This window comes from Malania oleifera, chromosome 1 (assembly GCF_029873635.1).
Source record: "Malania oleifera isolate guangnan ecotype guangnan chromosome 1, ASM2987363v1, whole genome shotgun sequence".
Taxonomy (NCBI): Eukaryota; Viridiplantae; Streptophyta; class Magnoliopsida; order Santalales; family Ximeniaceae; genus Malania; species Malania oleifera.
Window position 1 is genome coordinate 83053187 of NC_080417.1, and position 24888 is coordinate 83078074.

Consider the following 24888-nt stretch of genomic DNA (forward strand, 5'->3'; position numbering starts at 1 on the left):
TATGAAACTCTATCTCACTCCTATTAAATAGTTATGAATTAATCAACCTTCTAAAATTTTGAACTAAATTTTATTGAATTAAATCCTCACTTTTCACCATTATTGATTTTTCTAATGCTAATAATAATTCATTATCATCATCATATCATCATGAGACCCTCTTTGTAAACACATATAATCACACGCCAATTTGTCTGGTTTGACCAACTCGGCGTCTTTATCTGGTTGGTCACTTATCTGGGATTTAAACAACGCAAATTAGAGTGATTCTGATTGGTTTATCTACATATACTAAACAATTTAATAAAATTCCAATTCTGATCCATGTGTAAGCAAACACAAGAGGGGAATCTGCCATTTCATTTTTGATTCCAGTGCATTCCGGTTCCAATTCTGATTCCAGTTGCGAATCAAACGCTGCCTGAGAGCATTTTGAGTTTCATAAGCTGTGTAGGACCAGGATTAATTCATTTTGGAGGATCTCTTAAAGCAGTTGGGTGGTAGAAATTTAAAATTCTTGGCCAAGGATTCCTTTTTAACCAGATTATTAGAATCACTCAATGTTTTAAAAGGCGAAGGCGTAAGGCGAGGCATTTACCCTCCTTGAGGTGAGGCGTAAGCCTCAAGGCGTTGCGCCGTAAGCATTTTGGGACTATATTTTTTTTAAATAATTAATAAATAAAATCAATTTATATATAGTGAAAAAAGGAGAAAAATTTAAGAATAATGGAGAAAAAAATAAAAACATAATTTTTAAATATCATATAAGCCAATTTTAGCTAACAAACACAAATAATATATGTTAAAAAATAAGCATGAGCCATAACATTACCAAAAGAAGAGAAAAAGGCAAATTAAAGCATCATCCAAGATTCTAATTTCTAAGAATCTAAAACTAAATGAACAAAGTTGAGAGGCAGATCAAAGCTTGGAAGGGATCCGACTCATCGGAGAGAGACGAGAAGCTTGGAGGAATCGTCAGAGAGGGAGAAGGAGCTGGATGAAAGCTATGGAAGCTTCGTCGAGTTGTCGTATAGGGAGAAGGAGCTGGAGGAAAGCTACGGAAGCTTCGTTGACTTGTCGGAGAGGGAGAAGGAGCTGGAGGAATCGTGGGAGAGCTACGGAAGCTTCGTCGAGAGAGGGAGGAAAGAAGCTTCGTCGAGATGTTTGACGCTTTAGGCTGCGATTGTTCCTTTTTTTTTTTTTGTTCATATTTCAAATCAAGCCCTCTAGAAATGTGTACACCTTCCCAGCTGAGGTGTGAAATGAGCGTTTTTCTTCCTAAGGCGTACACCTTTTCTCCTGAGGCGTACGCATTTTAGGCTTTACGCCTTTCTTGTTACGCCTTAGGGCATTTTATGCTCAAATGCCTCAAGGCGCACGAGTGCCTTAAAAGGTTGCCTTTCTTTTCCTGGGAAGCATACTATGACACAATCCTCACTAGGAACAATCTAATGAGAAGAGTAATTTTGGGTTGGCAATTGTTTTTCCATGCAAGGAGGCATGCGGTAGCACTAGCTATCTTTTATTTAATTGTACTAAGGCTTGGGGACTGGTTCCTCTCCTTGTTGGTAAGTTTGTGATTGGATGTTCCTGGGCGTACGCACAACCCTAGTGGCTGTGTGGCTCGGTTGAAGGCCCTCTTGTTGCCAAATGATATGTTTAGGTGTATGGGTTGGACCATTTTAACACATTCTCCTTGGTTTCCAAACTTTACAACGGTTTGTATTTTTATTTATTTAGCACTAGTTAGATGTGAAGAATGTCTTACTATAGGATGACTTTTAGGAAGAGATCTAGTGGAGGAGTCAACATAAGTGTGTCAGCTCAAGAAATCTTAATATGCTCTCTAGTAGGATCCTAGAGCATGGTTTGGTCAATTTGTGCCATGGTAGATCACTCTCTATTTTATTGCCATACCTGCTGCTGATAGGATTTTGCTGCTTGTGTACGTGGTGGATGATATATTGTGGTTAGTAATGATGGTGAGAGTATCCAAAGCTTGAAGCATTTTCTATATAAATAATATTTTAGACCAAAGAATTAGGCTGTTGAAAATACTTCTTAGGTGTAAAAGTGTCCAAATATTATACAGGGACCATTTTGTTAGAAAGGAAGTATGTTTACTATTTGAAGAACAAGGACTTGAAGTAAGACGATCCTTGGCCATTGTTCGTATCCATGAGAATAGACCCATTAATATCCGGGGTGATCGCATTTGTGATAGGGGGTTAGGTGGTCAGCTGAGCGTCCATTAGAGGATTTGGGGAACTCTAATTCCCAACAATGTATTCTTTCCTCTCCAAACTTGTCTAAACTTACTGAAATGTCTTATGCCAAAGGGATGTTTCGAATGAGGGAGGAGTCATTGTGATTAGTCCCTCTTTTTTCTTTGGGGTGGTGTTGGGTGGGGGGGGGGGGGGGGGGGGGGGGGGGGGCCGGCCCCCCCCCCACAATAAAGGCTCACCATAGAGAGCTGGCGGGATTATCTTCGTTGCTGACTTTATTGAATTGTCATTTTCTTCAGGGTGGAATGTTTGGTCTTGATCTTTAGATCGTTCGAAGGTTTATTCTTGTTAATCATTTTATGAGTTCATGATTCATTGCAATTCTTTTTAACCACTAATTTTTCTAAACTTATTGATAATGTCTTATGCGAAATAGATGTTTCGAATGAGGGAGGAGTCATTGCGATTAGTCCATGCTTTTTTTTGGGGGGGGGGGGGGGTGGACCATAGAGGCCCACCATAGAGAGCTGGTGGGGTTATCTTCCTTGTTGACTTTATTGAATAATAGCCATCTTTCTTTAGGTAGGGATGTTCGGTGTTGGGTATTTGGATCATTCGGGGTTTCATCGTTGTTAATCATTTTATTAGTTAATGACCCGTTTGAATTCTTTTTAACCTCTTAAGTTCTGTTATTTTGAAGGCCAAAGTACCACAAAATATTAAAGCTTTTATTTTGCTGGTTGTGCTTAAGAAAATCAGTATTAATGACTTGTTGCCGATTAGGAGACCTTTGAAAGCCCTTTCTCCAGATGTTTGTGTCCTCTGCTCTGAAGATTTTGAGACAACATTTTTTTTTTTTTTTTTTGCATTGTGATTTTGCTTGGAGAATATGGAATAAGTTATCTGGTGTTTTGGGAGAAAATTGGGTTTATTTTGTATTGGTGGAGAAATTGTAGGCTACTTCTTTTTGAGGGTTTTGGGAGGAGGAAAGATAGGGCTATGTTATGGAAATTTGGTATTTTTGCAGTGTTGTGGGGGTTATGGTTGGAGCATAGTGCACGGATCTTTTTAGGGAAAAAATTGAATTGGCAGCTGGTTTGAGAAAAGATTCACTACGTGACCTCTTTGTTGTGTGTTGGGTTTGGGTTTTTCATGGGATTTAGTGATGTAGGACAAGAAGCAATACTTTGGGAAGATCGATGTTGGAGACTACTTAAGAAGAATTGGATTGATAATTGTTTGGTTTAATTAATAGTTATTATGAATTTAGTTTAATTAGTATAATATTATATGTATTTTGGGGGCTTGTTTGTAATATTTGTGTAAAGTATGGGTTTGTTTGTAATTCATGTAGTTTTAGGGGTATGTGTGTAATTTTATGTGTTTAGGCTTTCTTATAAATAGTATGAAAAGTGAAAACCATGTTAGTTAGTTGTTGATGAATTTGAATTGAAGTGAACGTGAGTTTCCCCCTGATATTAACCTTGATGCTGCCCCTGCATCATTAGCCAACTCTTGAATTAGGCAAGAAACCATGTTTCATTGGCAGCACCATAGACTTGACTTGAGAATTAGCATCAATGAACTCATCAGGGATAACAAACCTTTCAATAGGAATGTTTGAAGGATTTTGGATGTCTTCAAACACATTCTTTGCCTTCTTGGGTAGGTTGGTAGAGTAGGCTTCAAAATGATTTTCTTCCTATTATAGTGGAAGACAGGTGTTCCCATGTCCTTGAGTCACAACAAAGGAGAACCAAGGAGGACATGGCCAATCTTCATGGTATGATATCATACCAAAAATTAGCCAAATATTCATCCATTTGGGTAGGAACCAGACATGTTTCTTAAACATGTAAATAGAGTTATCAGCCTGAGACATCTCATAACGCTTTGGATGGGGTTCCAGATAAAGTTGCATACGAATGACTCCATTTATGGAAACCACATTCATTGGATGCCTCCCATCAATAATGATTTTGCCTTTTCTCCACATTTGAGAAAGGCGTTGAAAAGCTTTAAATTGTGCCCAAAGTTTGGAAAATGGCATTCCTTTTTCCTATAATTTGTCTCCATGTTGCTGAATTTTCTCAAAAACTGTCTTTAATTCACCTTGATATTGATTGTCCTGCTGGAATGAAACAAATTCACGAAGAAAATTTTCAAATTACAGCAAAAGAAAACCTGATTTTTCTTAATGCTGGCAGCGGCAATTTCAAGGTTTCGTGCAAAAATTATCATGCTTGCTGGCAATATGTTGTGTTCACAACAAAATATCTCCTTGCAGGTCAAAATGTTGTCGAGAAAATCCAAAATCTTGTGGCTGATGCAATTTTTCGTGAGACTAGAAATTGCAGAAAACTGTGGAAGTTTCCCAGTCGCAGGTTGCCAGCCTGTAGGGTGCATGTGCCGCCAGTGAGGCACCTCTGGTGATGAAACTTGGGTTGAGGGGAGATCAGAGGATGAGGAGTTTATTGGTGGTGGCGGTGTGATGAGAAAAGCACAGGAGATCAGAGTTTTCAAAGTGCTGATGGCTGGAGAAATTTTGCCGGTGCGTGGGGTTCCTCCGGTGGTTGAACGGCAATAAAATTTTGAGGGGAAGGGTTTCGGGGGGTTCTGTTTTGGGTGATGTGGGTGTTGTTGCAGGATGGTTGTTGGAAAGTTGTGTTTGAGATTTGGGGATACGTTTGGAATTTATGAAAAGTTCAGAACCTGCTGAACTGGTTTTTGTTTTTTTTTTGTTTTTGTTTTTTGTTTTAACTGAAATTCAGAGAGAGAGTGAGAGACAGAGAGAGATAGAGAGATAATTAAGAAACTGAAGGAGAGAAGAAGAAGAGGGAGGTTGGAGGAGTTGCTGGACAAAAACTGCCAAGAGACAGCCACAGAATTCAGAAATGAGAGAGAGAGTTGAGCTTGGAGGAGTTGCTGGACAGAAACTGTCAGAAACTGCCAAGAGACAGCCACAGAATTTATAAATGAGAAAGAGAGTTGATAGAGTTATGGGAGAGAATTAAAGAGAAGAAGAGAATGAGAAGAGAAACAAAGAAGAAGCAAGATGGCAGAAGGCTGCTGGGCAGCAAAGGATTAGGGACATATATCAGAACAGAGAAGAGAGGAGGAAGAAGAAGAAAAAGAGAAGGAGAAGCAGCAGCAGCAGAGGGAGATATAAATTGCAGAACAGTGGGGGGAGGAGGAAGAGAAGAAGAGGGTGAAGTAGATTGAAAGAAAAAGATGGGGGAATTGAAATGGAAGAAAGAGATCATGGTTGGGCTCTGATACCAAATGATGCGGGGGCAGCATCAGGGTTCTGCAGCCATGGAGAAATTAGAAGAGAAGAAGGAAGGGGAACAGAGGAGAGAGGTGATATCAGGAGGAAAACTCACGTTCACTTCAATTCAAATTCATCAACAACTAACTTACAACATGGCTTTCACACACTATTTGTAAGAAACCATAAACACATAAAATTACACACATACCCCTAAAACTATATGCATTACAAACAAACCCATACTTTACACAAGTATTACAAACAAGCCCCAAAATACACATAATATTATACTAGTTAAACTAAATACATAATAAACTACTAATTAAACCCAACAATTATTAATCCAATTCTTCTTGAGTAGTCTCCAACATGGATATTCCCAAGGTTTTGTTTCTTGTCCTACATCAGTTAGCTTTCTGGAAGTTCAGCGAGATAGGAGGAATTTTTGACTTTATTTTTGCTCTTTCTTTCTCTGTTTTTGTTTTTGTTTTTTTTTTTTAAGATTTTTCCTTTTGGTTTGTTCAAGAATATTTTAGGAGATGTCTTATTCTCCTTTTTGTAAATTCTTCTCCAATTAATGAAAAATTTTCTTTTGCTATTGAAAAAAAAGAATAGAGGCCCACAAAAACTAGGGAATGGGCTTGAAGATAGTGAGTCCTCTTGGGCAAGGGTTGGTGAAGGTTAGTCCTACAACATATGAATGGAAAAATTTAAAAATGGGTTTGGGAAGAATGTAATAAGCTAGTCACATCCTTGTTTTTGTTTTTGCTTTATTTTATTATATTTTTTTTGGGGGGAGAGGGGGATGAGGTAAAGGGAAGAGGGGCATAAACATTAAGTATGGGGATTATGAGTTGGAATGTTTAGGGGGTTGTTAGGAAGAGGGGGCTGATTAGTGAAATTTTGATTACATGTTTTTTGACATTGTTTCTTTCAAACTAAACTTCTGTGGATCTTTTTTCCCCTCGCCCCCTTGGGGGGGGGGGGGTAGTGAGGAGTTATTTAGGAGGGTCGGTGCCAGGAGTGTGAGTTTCTCCTCTCTCATGGGGTATTCTCATTGTTAGGGATACTCATTTCAATTTCTAGACTTGATAGACTTGTAGGGGCTTTTTTGCTCCCCCCCCCCGCCCCTCCCTTTTGGTTTTGTTAGATGTGAAAGGTTTGGGTTTTGTGGTGATTGGGGGGATGGGTTTTTAATCTTTCACAATCCATTTTGTTTGGATCTATTATTTTCCTGCATTGTTGGAGTCTACCAAGGTTAAATGGTATCCTCCTTTTTGTTTTGAGAACACATAGCTATAATCATGATTCATTTTCCTCTTGGGTTAGGGATTCTTGGAGTGAGGAGGATTTGGAGAGGGGTTGGGAAGGTTTTGGGATGAGGAAGCTCAAGCATTTTAAAGAGGCTTTGAAGAAGTGGAATAATTGAGGTTTTTGCGGATATTATATGTTGATAGAAAAGAGGAAGGAGGAAATATTTTGGAGAGTGAGGAGGGTAACCACGTTTTGTTGAACAATGTATTAGAGGAGATGTTTTTTTAAGGAAGTGATGAGGTGGAGGCAAAAGTGATAGCATATAGGTTGAGTGTAGAGTTAGATGATAATGTTTTAAAAGGAGAAGGCTTAAGGCATGGTGTTTTAACCCTTAAGCAGCGAGGCATAACCCTTAAGGCGTTAATGCATTAGCCTTTTTAGAATTTTTTTTAAGATAAAAAACGTAAATAAATTACACATACTTTTAAATAAAATATTTATAAAATCAAAATTGTAAACTACTTGTTGGCCATTCCAAAATTGCTAACTTGAACTCATTACGTATATTATGAGAAGAGATAGCTATAACATTACAAAGTTCAAAGTATTTCAAGATCTAAGATACATCTACATTATTTGGAAAAGTTAAGGTTCAAGAGTTTTAGAAATCAACTTATATTATGAAATTCCTTTTATATAAAAATGCAGTCAAATTTTTCTGGCCAGATCAAAATTGAGAATCACATACCCCAAAATGCGTAAGCGCTAACTAGAAAGGCGCAAGAGGCATGCCTTGTGTATAAATGCAGAAACCTCAGTGTATATTACCCTTTTTGGAATTTGGTATTTTAGATTAAACCTCTGGGCATTTTAGGCATGCCTCATCTTGATCGAGCTTTTAAAACATTGGATGATACTATTTCTTCGGGCTTAAAGTGTTTTTGTGAAGAGTAGGCAGATTGTAATTTGGTAGCTAATGAGGTTGTGGAGGATGTTCACCGGAGGCATGGCTATTTTTAAATTGAATTTTCAAAAAACTTATGATATGGTTAGTTGGAACTTGGAACTTTACGGACAAGATCTTGTTTGGAAGTGGTTTGCTCGGAGGTGGTCTTGGATGGGGGGTTGCTTGTCTATTGCATTCTCTTCGATTGTTGTTAATGGTGAACTTAAGTCGTGGTTAGAGCATTGAGGAGTGTTGGACTATGGGATCTGTTGTCTTTTAACTCCATCTTTGTTTGTTCTAGTTGTTAATGTTTTGGGTAGAATGGGGGATAGGGCAGTTGATAAAGGTCTCAAGAGAGGGCTTGGAGTGGATAAGAAAAAGGGCTTGGGGGGGGGGGGGGTAGCTGTGTTTCACCTTACATTTTTCTTAGTTGGCATGGAGACTCTTTCTTGAATGTTCTTACTCAAGTTTTTTGAGAGGGTTTTTGAGCTAAAACTAATTCGGGAAGACTTGGATTGCTACAATAATGTTAGCTCTAGTTGATATGGGGAGTTGGGTCTTATAGTTGATTGTGGTATTCTGGCGTGGTCCTTGAGAATGATTTGTGGTTCCCTTTGGGTAATAATCCTAGGTTGGTGGGTTTTTGGGGTCCAGTGCCTGGAAAGGTGCTTTATTTTCTCTAGAAGGTCATATTACTATCATTTTGGCATGTCTTTCTAGCATGCCTCTTTATTACTTGTTTATCTTTAGAAGTCTTGTGGGTGTAGCTTGTAAAATTGAGAAAATCATGAGAGATTTCCTTGGTCTGGGGCAGGATAGAAGAGGGATCATTTGGTTTGTAGGAAGATTGTGTGTAGCTCTAAATTGGATGGAAGTTTGGGACTTGGTAAGTTGGTGTGTAAAAGTTTCTCTAATTGGCTAAGCGGTTATGGTAGTTTCCCTTGGAGGAAACTTGCCTTAGGCGTAAAATTAATAAAAGTAAATTTGGTGTTAATTGGTAGGATGCTATTTTGGAAATTAGATGTCCTTTAGAGAGCCCTTGGAGGTGTATTTCTCATATTTACCCCCTCTTTATCCCCTATACTAAATTTGTTTTGGGTATTGTCTTTATTGTGTCATCTGTCCTTGGTGAAAAGTGATGCTTCTTCGTTTTTGGTATTCGTTTTTGGTATCTGATGGTTATATGTTCTTCTTGGGATTTCCTATTTCGTAGAACTCTTAATGATATGGAGGTGGAGGAAATCTCTTTGCAATTGTTTATGGAGATTTGTGCCCTTCTATTAGGAGGGATAGTTGTTCAGGGTCTTTAGATTCTTTGGCAGTTTATTCTTGTCTAAATCATTTTTAGTCATTTGACTAGTGCTAATATGCCCTTTCTACTTGATAAAAGTATTTTGGCAGGACAAATTTTCCCTCTAACATCAAGGCTTTTATTTGGTTGTTGTTCGAATTAACACCAACAACCTGCTAAAGAGTAGGAGACCTTTGAAGGAACCCTCAGCTGTGTGTTCCTTGTGTTTTGATAGTTGAGAGAGAGTTCCTCATTTTTTTTTTACCATTGTGCTTTTGCTTTGAGAAATTTGAGATAAGCTTTTTGGCTTATTTGGAGAGCATTGCGTTTGTCTAGGTTAAGTGGTGGATTTGTTCGCCACATCATTTTCAAGGTTTGGTAGGAGTAAAGATGCCTCTGCATTGTAGTGATAGCAATTGTTGCAATGTTGTAGGTATTTTGGATGGAATTAAATGTGCACATATTTATGGGGAAAAAAGGTTGATATCGTCCTTGTTATGGGATAGGACTCATTTTTTGGTCTGGCCTTGGTGTTTAATTGCCGGGTTGTTTTAAAGGAATGAGTTTTTTAGATATTTTGCTAGGTTGGCAAGCATTGCTATTTTTTCTTGGACTTTTCGTTTGTTACCCAAGCCCCCAAGTTGAATTGTTTGCTTGACCATCCCAGATGACATTCAAGTTTTTTTTTTTTTGGAGTGTATTCTTTATACTAATGATTCTTCCACCTTTGAATGACATCATCTTTTCCAGCCAGCCAATGACCTCTTAAATTTAACCAAAATTAGAGGTTAATATAATTCAAAGGGAAGACCTTTGCCTTGTAACCAAACATCCTGGAAAAAATGCCTTTCAGCTCCATTTATGAGTAGTATGAGTGCACTTTCTTTAAATACATTCAGCCTAGAGATTACTTTGAACAAAAGAGGAATCTATAGTTAAGAACTTGATGAATTCCTACCTTACTGGAAATGATTGTGTCATCTGCAAAGAATAAGTGAAAAACTATATGTTGATTAATTCTACCCACCTTGAGATCTCTAACAATGTCCTCCAGAGTAGCTTTAGAAAGCATAGTGTCACAGATCCTCAAATAAGGTTCAATTAAGGGCCGTGTGGCACTCGTTGAAGGCTCTCCCCCAACAGAGTTGGCCAATAATTACCCGTTCAAGCCTACAAACATGAGCACCAGATAACTCTCAGAAACCACTTGTAACCATGAAAGCATTAATAAAAAGGACAGTAGATCATGAAGGTAAGAGACATTCATACTCTAAGAGGTTCATTTAGATCAATAGGGTACATTCGACCCAAGACAATGAAACTCAATGATAAATAGGACTACTTATTTTATTCAATTGAGAGGACAACCATATAAGCCATAACACAAGTAATTTGATATCCATTATAAATCCCTGGAGAATACATGTAAAGCTACCTCTCCTCCCTCATTTAACCCATTACATTGTCACCTCCTAACATCTTCCCCCACTTGTTTTATCGACGTCCTCATTGATTTGCTCTAAGGAGTCTTCAATCTTAGGGTTCTAGTGTTGTTGTCTTAGAGTTCCTGAAATCTTGAATCTTCTACATCGCATGTTGGAGGTTTTCTGTCTTCTTCCTATTGTTCTCTTCTTTTTCCAACCCTATCCAATTAACTAGGTAGTGCTGTTGTTGACAACCATCGTCATTGATGACTTTGTCTGCAAGGCTCTCCTTTATGTCTTTGGTTATAGTCTTCATTCTGGGAATGGTTGATCTCCTAGCCTTCTATTGGCACTGATCTTCTCCATCAACATGGGATGGTTTTGAAGTTGCTAATGTGAAACACTGGAGGGATTGGTCTTCGTATTGTCTTTAAGAAGTCTTCTGTCCTTTCCTTGATGACATTGGAATGTTTTTGACGGTACTTTTTCAAGTCCCCTAGGTATCCAACTTCAAATTGTCACGGTTGTCACCCCTTGTCCGTACAATTCTTTGTGAATTGGTAGGCTTCCGAGCGATTTCCACCATATAGGCTCTCATTCGTGTGCTGGAGGGTTGATTGTTAACTTGTCACCATCTCAAAAGGATTTTATTAGTTGCAAAGTATTTCATAGGATTAGCGCAAAATTAATCTATATCTAATTGGGAAACACAATTTATTTATTTATTTATTGGAGTTCACAAAAAGTTGCAAGTATTCTTCCAACATCTTCATAAAGCATTTTGTTTGGGCCATTTGTTTTGAGGGTGGTAGCTTGGGGAAGGATTAGAGTTTGATCCCATTAAAATGAAAGAGTTCTCCCCAAAATCTTCCAATGAATCTTACATCACTATTGCTAATTAGGTTCTCGGGGACTCCCCAAAAGCCTTAAAGCTCCCACCATATCCTTCTTCTCTCCTAAGTCTATCTTCGAGGCTTCTGTTCCCTCTCGGAATGCTTTCAAGGCATTCAAGACCTTTCGTTCTGGGCATTTTGCTGCACGCTGGGGCCCCATGCACAAAAAGCAACCAATTGGTGGTCGATACTCCCCATTCCTTATGTCTCTACCCTTCAACTCTCTAGTTGATAAGGGTCCCCTATCTCTCCAAAAGCTATTAGATCCCTTGTCACTTCCCCCCCTCGTAGGTCTATACACCTTGGTGAATTTCTATTCATTATTGGAGGACGTTGGATATTTCCTTTTCCAAAAACTATTTGAGTAATCATCTAATCGTCTGGCTGCTATGAGGGTCGAGTTTGAGAAATTGTCTAACTGTTTGGTTGCTGCGAGGGTTGAGGGGAGGTCACAAACCTGTTGCCTTCGCAGCTCATTCTTTGGCTATGTTTTGAGTCCACGGAGGAAATGGAATACTTTGTCAGATTCTGCCATATCCTTGATGTCAAGCATTAGGGCCTAGAACTCTCGTACATAACTCCTTATCAAACCTGTCTATTGTAAGTCGTACACCTTACAACGCGTCATGTACTATGCATTTCCCATATAAAACTGTGCCTTCAAAGCTTGTTTCAGTCTCTCCCAGGTATTGATGGTACTGATTGTTTTGCATGTCTTCACATTTGGTTCTCAACCACAACTTAGCATCCCCGGAAAGATATACTGTTGCAATGTTAACTTGGTCCTCTTCTAGTTAGATCTGTGAACACTTAAAGTAGTGTTCTAGGTCGAAGACTAAATTGTCCAACTCCTTTGCATCTCGAGCACCCCCATAGCATTTAGGTTTTGGTACCTTAATTCAAGACCCCTCATTGTTATTACTTATCGACCTTCGAGACATCTGTGCCACCGTGTTTAACTTAGCACTCATCTCCTGCAAGTTGTTCTAAAACTGGTCTGTTCTATTTCGGAGCTCGCCTACTTCCTTCAACTCCTCTTTCTGGGTGCCAATGGATTCTTTGACATTTTCTTCAAGCAAATAAAAATTTCTAGTTAACTCCCGTAGGGAGGCCTCAAGCTTTGTTGGCCCTTCCCCTTGGGATGTAAGGGATGGCATCACACCCTCGATGTGTTTCGGCCTATTCTCAAAGGCTTCCAACTACTGAATAATCCTCTAGAAGACCTCAAGCTCTATTGGTTTTTTCTCCAAGGATTTTATATGTGGAATGAATTTCTCAAGTTCCGCCATTCTGTTCTCAAGCTCAAATACACTATAGAGGTTTCCTCAAGTGTTTTCTCTGGCAGCCTCAAGCTCTATTGGCACGCCTTTCTCTTTTGATAATTCTGTCACAAACCCATGGAGTTCAAAGAACTTTGTCTCCAAGGTTTCAAGTTTAGTCACTCTTGCCTCAAGTGCTTCAATGTGCTCTAGCTTTATAGACTTTGAAGTTGTTATTTTACCACTCATGGTGCTTGCACCCACTTTGCTTTGATACCAATTTTCACGGACCCTCAAATAAGACTCAATTAAGGGCTGGCGGCACTCGTCGAAGGCTCTCCCCCAACAGAGTCAGTTGATAATTGCTCGTTCAAGCCTGCAGACATGAGCACCAGATAAGTCTCGGAAACCACTTGTACATGGAAGCATTGGCAAGTGACATTCATACTCAAGAGGTTCATTTAGATCAATAGGGTACATTCCGGTCCAAGATAATATAACTCAATGATAAATAGGATTACGTATTTTATTCAATTAAGAGGACAACCATACAAGCCATAAAACAAGTAATTTTATATCCATTATAAATCCCTGGAGAATGCATGTAAAGCCATCTCTCCTCCCTCATTTAACCTGTTGCATTGTCACCCCTTAACACATAGCACTAAGAGCTTCCATCACCAAAATAAATAAAGGCGGGGATAGTGGATCCCCTTGCTGAAGGCCTATGGAGGAATGAAATTATCTGGGAGGACAACCGTTGATGAGAATACAGAAAGTTTAGGTAGAGATACAAAATGTTATCTACTTTGTGACAAGCTATCAAATCCCATCTTTTCCAGAACGAAAGAGAAGTAAATCCCAATGCGGTGTTCCATATCAATCTTACACACAGTTCCCCTTTTCTCCCCCCTTTGAATATCCACAATATATGAGGCAATCAAGGATGCATCCGTGATTTGTCTTCCTTACACTAATGCATTTTTCAATGGTATAATGATTTTGCCAACCATTTTCTTAGGACGACTACTAGGTTGAAAATTTTGTATGTTAGTAATCCCGTTTTCTCAGTATCCCAGTCAGAAATGTGGATTTCAAACTTTTCACAAAATTGCCATTTTCATGGAAATTCTCAAAAACCTTCATTTCATTTGTTTTAACCATATCCCAATTAGCTAGGAAGGAAACAAGTGAAGCTATCCAATCCTTGAGCTTTGCCTCCATTACAATCTTTTGAAGCTCCTAGATGAATTCATCAAAAAGCCTTTTAGTCAAGAGGCAAATCACCCCCAATATTAACGAAACTTAAATCCTCAACCTAAGTCTCCTGTCAACCAACATAGATTAAGATTTTATAGAAATCCTCTCAAATTGCCTCCTTAAGGTCCTTCATGTGTCGTCCTCCAATAATACACCTCCTTTCATTTCCATCCTCCCATAATTCATCTATAGTTTATTTAAAAAAAAAAAAAAAAACTTGGTACACTTATATATATATATATATAAACACACACACACACACACACACACACATGTATATGTATGTATTTCTCTAAATTAGTCAATTAACATATTAGGATGAGCCTTGACCCAATGGAAATGGTGGTACACCCAAAGCTTATGGTAACAATGTTCAAGTCACACAAACAACCTAACCAAATGTGGAGGTAAGGCTGTGTACATTGTCCCCTTCCTTGAACCCCAATAAGGCAGGTGTCACAGGGTCTAAGCTCTCACAAAACACTTTGACATTGTGATGGCGCCAAGTCTCACTTGTTTAAGCTAATGAGAAGGGGACAAGGAATGCGCTGTGAGGGGGAAGACAGGTTATGGAATAAACAGGAAAGACCAGATCAACCAAATCAATCTCTCTTGGGCGAGCTGGACGGGCATGATAGCCAAGTTTGACACATGGATGCGACACAATTCAAAATTCATTAGTTAATTTTAGAAGTGTGTAGAATGACATACACAAGGCAATTGTATTACAGGAGCAACACCTCCCAACCTTATTCTTATTCAAAGACAAGTATTACACACTCAAGACATGTGCTGGATCACCATGGACGAATTTCCTCAGATGTCCAATGCGATCCACGTCTTATTTGTACAGTTGACACCCTCAACTGTCTAAGGCTTGCAGTTGACAACCCCAACTGCCTATGTTGTGCTGGATAGAGCCAGCATTTGCCAACAAAGAATAACTATGTCTACAAATATGTGGCTTGAAACATAGACATATTTCAACCCATGAGTTACCCCTTAAGCCAAGCATGCACGTCAGCCCATAAAAGGAAAACTGTCAAGTAACTGCCTTTTTGATTGGTCAACATCTCAACACTGCAGCCTTTGTCATTGATGCTACACTCAGCCTGGAAGTCAATTCCTTGTGTCAAGCACGATTTGTCTTTAACCATGACTTATCCCACACACAAGCAAGCACCGTATGTTATGGAGAACCACCAATGGAGAACTTTAGGTGTTTCTATTGGAGCTAGTGTTTTATATTTTAGTTTGGGAAAACTCTTGTTATTTTATAAGTTTAGTTAATTTAGGTTTATTTTGTGTATTTAAGTATTTTGGGGTTATTTTGTAATTCCTTGTTTCTTTGGGGCTTTTGTGTAAATATGTATTTGTAGTGATGCGTATAAGTGCTGGAGATGTAAGTCATTGGATAGTTATCATTTTGAAATTAGAATCATTTCCCTCTCTTTGTCTCTCTCTTCCTCCTGCAGGTTCCCCTTTCTGCTACACTTCTTTTTCTTCCATCTTCTTCCTTCTTCCTATCCCATCTCTGTTCTGTTCTGCCCCAAATTCAGTCTCTTTCCCCTATCTATTTCTAAATCATTCTTCTTCTAATTGTCTCCCTAGTTCTCTCAATTCTCTCTCTATTTCTGAGTTCCATTACTTGTCCTATATCAATGTCAATGAGGCACTTGACATATACCCAAGTTAACCATCTGGTCATGCCAACCAAAACCGGCCACTGTAGCAAATATGTCAAAGGCCATGACCCGAACCATGTCCACCTCTAACCATGTCGAGTAAGCAAAACTCAGCACCTATGTGCTCCCTCCTTAGCAACATAGGGAAAGTCTAGGTTTTTGAAAATTATGGTTTTTGAAAATTCTTGGCACAAGAGTTTACAACACCACGTGCCTTGGCAATTGCAAGGTAATCAAGAGCAGGAGAGTCTAGGTTTTTGAAGATTATGGTGTCATGTAGTTGTGTTTATGTTGGTACTTCTGCGCATTAGTTGTCAAAAGGAATAAGAAATTTGTGTTGGCACTTGTGTCTTGAATTTACTGCTGAATCATCAATCCTACTGTTTTGATTATTCTGAGTATATTTTTGTAAGTGGAATATTATTGTGGACTCGTAATGTTTTGAAGGCCAAGGTCTCATGCAGTTAGTACAGATGTTTATGGTTTTTTATTTTTTAAGATAATAAAAGAAGATATATTATGAGGAAAAGTATGCAAGCAAGAATGGGCAACATATCCTCAAAAAGGAAAATTAAAACTAAAGGAAAAGACAGCCCGAACAACAACTGCCCACCCCCCAAACAAAATGCCTCCTAAGAAAACCTCGCCTTAACACCTTCCCATCATAGTTTATAGAGCACTGCAAATTAGCCAGTTCCTGTTGTCCATTCCTAGCCTTGATTTTACAGTCATCCAAACGGTCTTCCTTTCTCCCCAAACTGACAACCTGCATGCCTATGCTCCTAAATTCCTGATGTTGAAAGTGAGACATAAAGGAGGAGAGAAACCCTGACCAAACCAAAATCTCCCTCTAAATCATCCGCTGGACATGGAGATTGCCAGAAAGGCACACCCATAAAGTCTGAATAATTTGATCTCAAAATCTCCTTATTTGTGAACCTTGTATCTAAGTAGCCCCACATCATGATCAAAATCTCTATCCAAATCACCCTCCTTGCTTGATATATCTCCCCATTTCTTCTTTTTGGTAGGAGTTTCCTTTCTAACCTTCTTTTTTAGATCTATTTTCGTCCGCATTTGAGTCCTCGATGTAAAAATTGCCATCTTTACTTATGGAATTTTATTGGCCTCTCGGCAGCCCTGGAGATTTCCTCAACGGAATCAACCCCTTTATCCTTACTCTTATGTGCTACTGAGTGTAAACCTTTGAATATACTGATTTTACGACAACCTGGGGATCTTTCATTTTATCCAACACACCTTATCATTGCTGGAATCGTACCATTTTGGTTCCTAATGTGAACAGCCATACAATTATCTACCGTGTGGGCCTCCTGACAACTGGTGAGCTCAACACTCTTCAATGCTTCTCTTCCCGTCTCTCAGCCCTGTGGAAAAAGGCTCATGTAGCTCTTTCCCATTGACCAACCCAGTCAGAGAGGAGGTAACACAGTACTGTTTCTCGACCCCCTGTTTGCTTTGACCAATGCTAATTTTGCTGCACTCAATTGTTTTGATACCCACTGCTGCACAATCCTCTCCTGCACTTCCAGTCTTACTGAAGGAAGAGCTGAGTTTGAGGGGGTTCAGTTGTATGCCCTTTTCAAATGTTCTGTGAGTCATCGACTTTGGATGGTCATAGGCCTGAAAAGAAGAGGCTGTTCCATTGCGGTCCAAGCAACCCCCTAGTGTGTTAGAAAGTCTACAGGCCTGTAGGACTTCCCTAGGAAGCCCTTCGAAAACAATTTGGCCTCTATTGTTAAAATCTTTTTGCAAATGGACCACACTACCCTGACAAGCCCGTTACTGGTTCTCAAACAACTGGGCCAGATTAATTGTGACATTGGTTACCTGGCAACCCATTTGCCCCACTTTTTGCTGCACACACATTCCTCCCCTTCCTCTTGCAAACTCTAGATTCTCCAGAGCCTCCTGAAACACCAGCCACCACTGCCCAAAAACTTGCTGATTGGTAACTTCCACTTCTCCCGCAATGCCATCCAACTTTTTGCTGTCTCTGAGGTACCGGAAAGAACCTCCTTCCAACTCTGGAAATCTTGATTCCCAAAGGCTGAGCCTTGATTTTGCTTGTCTTGTCCAAACCTAAAAGCTCCCGTAACTCTTGCAGAAATCTATGCTAGCCTTCCCCATTCCATGCTGCCAGGAATGAAGATCAATCAACCCTTGCCATTGGATTGTAGATCCCGCTCCAGAAGAAAACTGTAATTATTTAATTTAATTGCCAACCTATATTGAATTTTTCAGAATTTCCTGTAGGGAGTGATTGCTCAACTTGGATAACAAGAACGGAAAACACTTGCAAACCCATCTTGCACAGCAGAGAAGGTAATCCAAGCCTCTTTACCCGCCGCTCCCTACCATTTCCTAGTGCAGACTTAAACTTTTCCTTTCTATCTACACCAGGTTGAAGGAATTGTCTTCCACCGATTTGTGGTAGTTTTCTTCCATTCCCAACTTTGAGTGAATCCACCAAAAGACCTATAAAAGTGAGCAAGAGCGAGAGCAATTACGAGAGCAAGAGTCAAGTTAATGTTTGTGGTTTATTGGTTATCTAGAAAAAGATGTAATTTTCTCTCGGAATAATATTGTGGTATTTCATTTGATAATTTCTGTTGAAATTTGTTTGCCACAGCTAGAGAAGGCTTTGCATGAGATGCGTTCAGAGTTTGCAGAGATCAAGTTTACAGCTGATTCCAAGTTGGCTGAAGCAAATGCTTTGGTTGCTAGTATTGAAAATAAATCTTTGGAGGTGGAAGCAAAGTTGCATGCTGCTGATGCCAAGCTTGCAGAAATTAGCAGAAAGAGCTCAGAGATTGAGCGGAGATCACAGGAGTTAGAGGCTAGAGGAAATGCGCTTCGGAGGGAACACTTATCCTTTAACACAGAGTATGTTCAATATATTTGAGCTTTGTTACTGCTGAATCTCAGTTTATTTGAACTTAGGTTTTTTTTTTTTTTAATACTTTTAATTATTTGGAACACTATATGTGGATGCGTGTCCATGTTTATTATTTTAATTTTATGAAGTTTGTTTCATTTCTCTAAGGCGTGAAGCAAATGAGACTGCTTTGTCTGAGCAACGGGAAGATTTACGAGAATGGGAACGAAGAGTACAAGAGGGAGAAGAGAGGCTGGCTGAGGGTCAGAGAATCTTGAACAAAAGAGAGGAAAGGGCAAATGAGAATGATAGGGTCTTTAAGCAGAAAGAGAAAGACCTTCAAGAGGCACAAAAGAAGATTGAAATGGCCAACTTAGCTTTGAAAAAGAAAGAGGATGATATAAGCAGCAGGCTAGCAAAATTAGCTTTAAAAGAGAAGGCAAGTTTTTCCTTCAGCCTGAGCTGGTGTTAAATCTGAATCTGAATTTGATGTTTATTTTTCTCTCTTTGGATGCAGGAAGCAGGTGCTACAAAAAAGAACCTAGAGATTAAAGAAAAGGAATTACTTGCATTAGAAGAGAAGCTTACTGCTAGAGAAAGAGTGAGTCCTTACACACTGCTTGAGTAAGATATTTTTCTATTGTGTTGATTGGTAAAAAGATTTCTTGTATGCTTGACCTGCTAAAATTTTGTCTTGGTCTTGGACTTGTCTGGCCATTTGAACTGAAAGGAACCAGGAATCTGAGCCTGGGGAGGATGATTATTTTTTGATATGCACCCATACATACTGTGAAAGGAGCAAGGAGTCTGAACCTGGGGTACACAATTATAGTTTTTTTTGGTGCACACTTGCTCAGTGGCATGCACCCATATGGACTGGCTGGGGGCGTGTTCGAGTTGAGTCAAGTAGACACAATAAAATACTTGAACTCGACTCGGCTCGAAAATATTAACCTAGAAACCCGACTTGAACTTGATCGATTTCATAATTGTTAAACTCGAACCTGACTCGGCTACAAGTTCATTAAACTTGAGCTCGACTTGATTAAGCTCGACTTGGTTATAAATTAATATTAAGTACATACATAAATATGTATAATGTACATAAAATATTAAATATATTTGTATATATGACATATATAATATAAAAATAATAAAATTAAAAAGCTTGATTAGGCTCGAAATTTGACTTGAGTACTATTACTGATCTCGAAATCAACTTGTTAAAATACCTGAGTAGCTCGAACTTGACCCGAACTCGAGTAGAACAGAGCTGATTTAGGGGACGAGTCAAGTCCGAGTAACTTGGGAGTAAGCTTGACTCACATCTATGGGACTAGTACTGATGTAATGCATGACTAGAAAAGTACTCCTTAAATCAATAACCTTGCACCAGCATTGAAAGATAGTAGGGCCATCCATGAGTTTTATACATATTCATGCTTTTGACACTTGTTTTGCGTATCTTCTACAGGTTGAAATGCAGAGGCTTCTCGATGAGCACAATGCTTTTCTGGACGGGAAGAAATGTCAATTTGAGTTGGAAATTGAGCAGAAAAGGAAATCTGTAGACGAGGATTTGAAAAGCAAGTTTGCTGAAGTGGAGAAGAGGGAGGCTGAAATCTTCCACCGGGAGGAGAAAGTTGCGAAGCGTGAGCTGGCATTGGAAAAGAAATTGGAGAAGTTTAAGGAGAAAGAGAAGGACTTTGATTCCAAATCAAAAGCACTGAAGGAAAGGGAGAAGTCCATCAGGGTGGAGGAGAAAAACTTGGATGTTGAAAAGAGACAAATGCTCACAGATAAGGAGGATTTGCTTAGCCTTAGAGCTGGACTTGAGAAGTTAAGAGCTGATATCGAAGAGCAACAACTAAAGATACATGAAGAGAAGGAACATCTTAAATTAACAGAAGAAGAGAGGTCAGAATATCTCCATCTGCAGTCAGAATTGAAGAAGGAGATAGAAAACTGCAGACTTCAGAAGGAACTGATCTTAAAGGAAGGTGAAGATTTGAAGCAGGACCGGCAGAGTTTTGAGAGACAGTGGGAGGATCTGGATGAGAAGAGAGTTGAGATTCAGAAAGAGCTGGAAGACATCAATGAACAGAAGGAAAAGCTAGAAAAACTAAAGTGCTCAGAGGAGGAAAGGTTAAAAGATGAGAAGAGGGCAACAGATGACTATGTACAAGGGGAGTTAGAAGCTTTGAAGCTTGCTAGAGAATCATTTGCAGCCAGCATGGAGCATGAAAAGTCTGTGATAGCTGAAAAAGTCCGAAGTGAGCAAACCCAAATGATCCATGATTTTGAGCTGCAGAAAAGGGATCTTGAGATTGGTTTGCAAAAAAGGCAGGAGGAGATGGAGAAACACATGCGTGACAGGGAGAAGTTATTTGAAGATGAGAAGAACAAGGAATTAAACAAAATTAGTTTCTCAAGAGATGTAGCTCAAAGGGAAATGGAAGAAATGAAACAGGAAGGGTTCAGGTTAGAAAAAGAAAAAGACGAAGTTAAAGCAAATAAGAAGCATCTTGAAGAGCAGCAACTTGAAATGCGGACAGACATTGATGAGCTTGTTACTCTCAGTAGGAAATTGAAGGAACAGCGGGAACAGTTTATGAAGGAGAGAGAGCGTTTCATTGCATTTGTTGAAAAACAAAAGAGTTGCCAGAAATGTGGAGAAGTAACCTGTGAATTTGTGCTTTCAGATCTACAATCATTAACTGAAATGGAGGATGCAGGGATTATTCCTATGCCAAAACTGGCTGATGATTATTTGAAGGGGGGTCTCCTGGGTGACCTGGCTGCTTCTGCAAGGCAAAACAGGGAGACATCTCCAGGTGTAGTTGGTTTAGGATCTCCAACATCTGGTGGGACAATATCTTGGCTTCGGAAATGCACCTCAAAAATTTTTAAGTTTTCCCCGGGTAAAAAGAATGAGCAGGTGGCTATAGAAAATATGACATATGAGGCACATTTTTCTGGCAAGCAAGTTGTTATTAAAGAAGCATCAAAAGGATTGGTTAGCACAGAGGACGAGCCAGAATTATCTTTGGGGATTGCTAGTGATTCTTTTGATGTCCAAAAGATACCATCAGATAACAGCATCCAGGAGGTTGAAGCTGGCCAAGATCCATCAATTGATGATCAGAGCAACCCAAACATTAAGAGACAAGAAGTTGCGGAAGATTCCCAGCATTCTGATTCGAAGGGTGGTCAGCGCAAGCCTGGCAGGAGAGGCAGGGTTAGAGTTAATAGAACACGCTCTGTAAAGGCTGTTGTTGAAGATGCTAAGGCTATATATGGAGAAGATATGGAACAAAAGAATGACAGTCATCCAAATGGGAATACTGAGGATTCTGCCCCTTTGAAAGCTGAAGGCCGGGAAGAATCTAGTCTTGTAGATAAAGGAACACCAAGAAATGGACAAAAGCGGAGCTTAGCGCACACTTCTCAGACTACAGTGAGTGAGCATGATGGTGATAACAGTGAAGGACGTTCTGATAGTGTCTTGGGAGGTCGGCACAAGAAAAGGCGGCAAAAAGGAGGTCCATCTGTCCAAAATCCTGGAGGAAAACGTTATTATCTCCGGCGACCTAGAACGTAAGTCCTTAATTTTCATACTCTAGAATAATGTGGTGACCACTTACTTGGACTTAATTATGTTGGGGCTAACTTTTCATGTATACGGCCCTATAGGCCATTCTGGTGCATGACAATTTATCTTTGGTTTCCAAGGGATCTTTTTTCTGTGGCTGCCTAACACACTCAAATCAGCTGGTATCTATGAAGTATTATACATCATTTTACTGCAGATGCTGGACAATGATTTATATTCTGTTAGTTTTTCTTTTCAGTGCAAGCTTTTCAAGAGGGCTGAACTTTTGATTAAATTAGGTTTTAAAAAATGCTTTATGTTAAAAAAAGATGCTGTGTTGATAGCTGGGTGAGCCATGTTTATTGTTATTGTCTTGTTTAATTTTCTTAGGCATTTACAAGCAACTTATACCTGAATATACATTTAATGATTAACAGGGAGGAAACAGTTGCTATTGCTAGTGTCTCATCGAACCCAAATAAAGAAAGGAAGGAAGATGCTGATGGTGGAGGGACCCAAGAAAAAATTCCAGACCTCAAAGCTGCTCGGGCATCTTCAGGCGGAGTTGTCAGTGAGAATGGTGGGAGCACACAGCAAGTGCAGGTCAGTGTGGGAAAAGGTGTTGAGATGTCCACCAAATATCAATTTATCTTGTATGGTTTAATGGTATATCGGTGGCTGTATGCTTTATTAATTATTTTTTGGCTTAAAAAAAGTTTGCTATTTGAGTTCAAACTAATATAGAAATATCAATTAAAATGTGGGAAATGTGGAATTTTATTTCAAATTATGTGATTAAAATAGTTCTAGGAACTCAAGTTTTTGCCCCACCTCTCCAAAAAATTGAAAAAAACAAAAAAAATCCTGCCCTTAATAAATATGTCAGGCTTGAGAAGTTCTTGTTCATTATTCGCCTCAACCCAACCCCCCCTCCCCTTATTTGAGCCAATTTTGTTGCAATTGAGCCTTCTAAAAAAAGTTGATGCAATGGAATACTCAAACTTGACTTATTTGGAAAATTTTAAGTTTGAATCTTGACTTGAATTCAATTATATGATTGTTTGAACTCAAACTTGAGCGTGAGTTCTTAAGACAAGTTCGACTTGATAAGTTCGGTTTGGTTATAAAATAATATTTGAATATATATATATGTATATGTATAAAATGATAAGGCATATGATCATTGGAGGATGTCTTGTCTTCTTCAGTGGAGTTTTTTATTATTTAAAAAAGTAAAATGTATAAAAATGTAATGTTAAATTCATCTTCATTTTCTGATTTACAGCGTGATTGGTCGGCTGCGCTGTTTTGATTTATTTTGATTTTATTTTGTATCTTTTAAGGAGGATTACTTATTCTCCTTCTTGTACTTTAATAAGACCTTTTTCAATCCAAAAAATATAAAATGTTAAATATAACGTATATAATGTTATACATCATAAATAATAATAGAAGAACAAAAGCTTGATTAGGCTTGCGAGTAGTATTACAAAACTTGAATTTTGTCATACTACAGTACCTCAAGTTCTATTCGAGCTCGAATAGAGTTGCAAGTCTGTTTGAATCACTTGCACCCAATTAATTTATACCATGGTCAGTTTTTTGATCTTGGCATTGAATATAGAAATCTCATTATTGTAAATGCTGTTTCTTTCTAGATCTCCAAGTTCCATGGGCAGCTCGTTTGACATGTTTAATGGTTCTATGACAGTTTGAAACCGCGGCAGATGTCCAGGATGACAATGCTGATACATCAACAGAGTTGGTCAGACATATGGGAGTGAGTGAAGAAGTCAATGGGTCAAGGGGTGGGGCTGCAGATTGCGGCGATAGAGAGGAATACAGGAGTGAATCTTTCAGGGAAGACGGCATTGGGGATGGGGATGGGGATGAGACTGAGGATGACGATGAAGAGGTTGAGCATCCTGGTGAAGTCTCTATAGGAAAGAAGCTTTGGACTTTCCTTACGACGTGATGCAATTGAACCACAATCTCAGCGTGTGTTCTGCTTTTGTGGGGGGTTTCTACTGCATTGGCAATTTTTAAGCTGTTGGGAGCCCTCTGATGTGTAGTAGTGTGAATTAACATTTGTAATGAAGTTGTAACCACGGAAGTTCCATTTCTTGGCACCTTGTGCCCCATTCTAGTAGGGGGTATTTGGGGTGGGGGAGGGAGGGTCTTGGGGAGGTTAGGTTATTTGTGTTGGGTTTGGTTTCATTGCCTTCCCTCTCTTAATTGTAATTTTTGCGTGTTTGTAGAATTAGGTTTTCGGGATGTTGGAGCTGTTTTATTTTATTTCAATTCTAACATGATCTGATGCTGTAATGACCAATGCATCTCTTTCCCTTGTTTTTTGGCTGGACTCCCTCAGATTTCATTTCCAAATTGTTTGTATTGTGTTTTAGGAATGACTAACTCGGTTCAATGATCATGCCTGGTTTTATGCGTCCATCGTGCATTTTGATCTGTGGTGGACAAGTTTATTAATGTTTATTTTTTTTCCCAGTAGACCGGAAAAAGGCTGTTGTTAATTATGTTGAAGAAGTTGATCCAAATATCTAGGCTCGGAGGATAGCAGATGCATATGCAGTTGATGTGCACAATTTTTCATGTTGTTGTATTTTCACAGTTTTAATTCTTTAAAAAAATACAAAAAAAAAAAAAGGAAATTAATTTTTTCATTTTTAGTTTTTGCATTATGTGCTTGTGAAAATGATTTTAATTTTAAAATCAATTATAAAAATATCATTTTTATTTTTAAAAATTATTAAATTTATATAGAAAAATTGGACAATATTTTTTCATTTTTTTATTTTTATTTTAAAATTTAAAAACTGACTTAATAAGTTATAATTGTATAATTTTATATAATATTAATATGTAGAG

At 38.8% G+C, this 24888-nt stretch overlaps 1 protein-coding gene across 2 annotated transcripts in view; it reads left to right on the forward strand.

The window, feature by feature from the left end:
* The window catches only part of LOC131154368 (nuclear matrix constituent protein 1), a 42585-nt gene extending 18134 nt beyond the window's left edge, over positions 1-24451 (forward strand). The window contains exons 3-8 of one of the 2 annotated variants that reach the window (XM_058107096.1): positions 18165-18418; positions 18579-18853; positions 18932-19011; positions 19885-22007; positions 22440-22605; positions 23714-24451. In XM_058107096.1, coding sequence (XP_057963079.1) covers positions 18165-18418; positions 18579-18853; positions 18932-19011; positions 19885-22007; positions 22440-22605; positions 23714-23977 — 3162 coding nt within the window. In that variant the 3' untranslated portion in view covers positions 23978-24451. Of the gene's footprint in view, positions 1-18164; positions 18419-18578; positions 18854-18927; positions 19012-19884; positions 22008-22439; positions 22606-23713 lie in introns of both variants that reach the window. The other variant, XM_058107089.1, reaches the window with a different exon arrangement.
* The last annotated feature ends 437 nt before the right edge of the window (positions 24452-24888 follow it).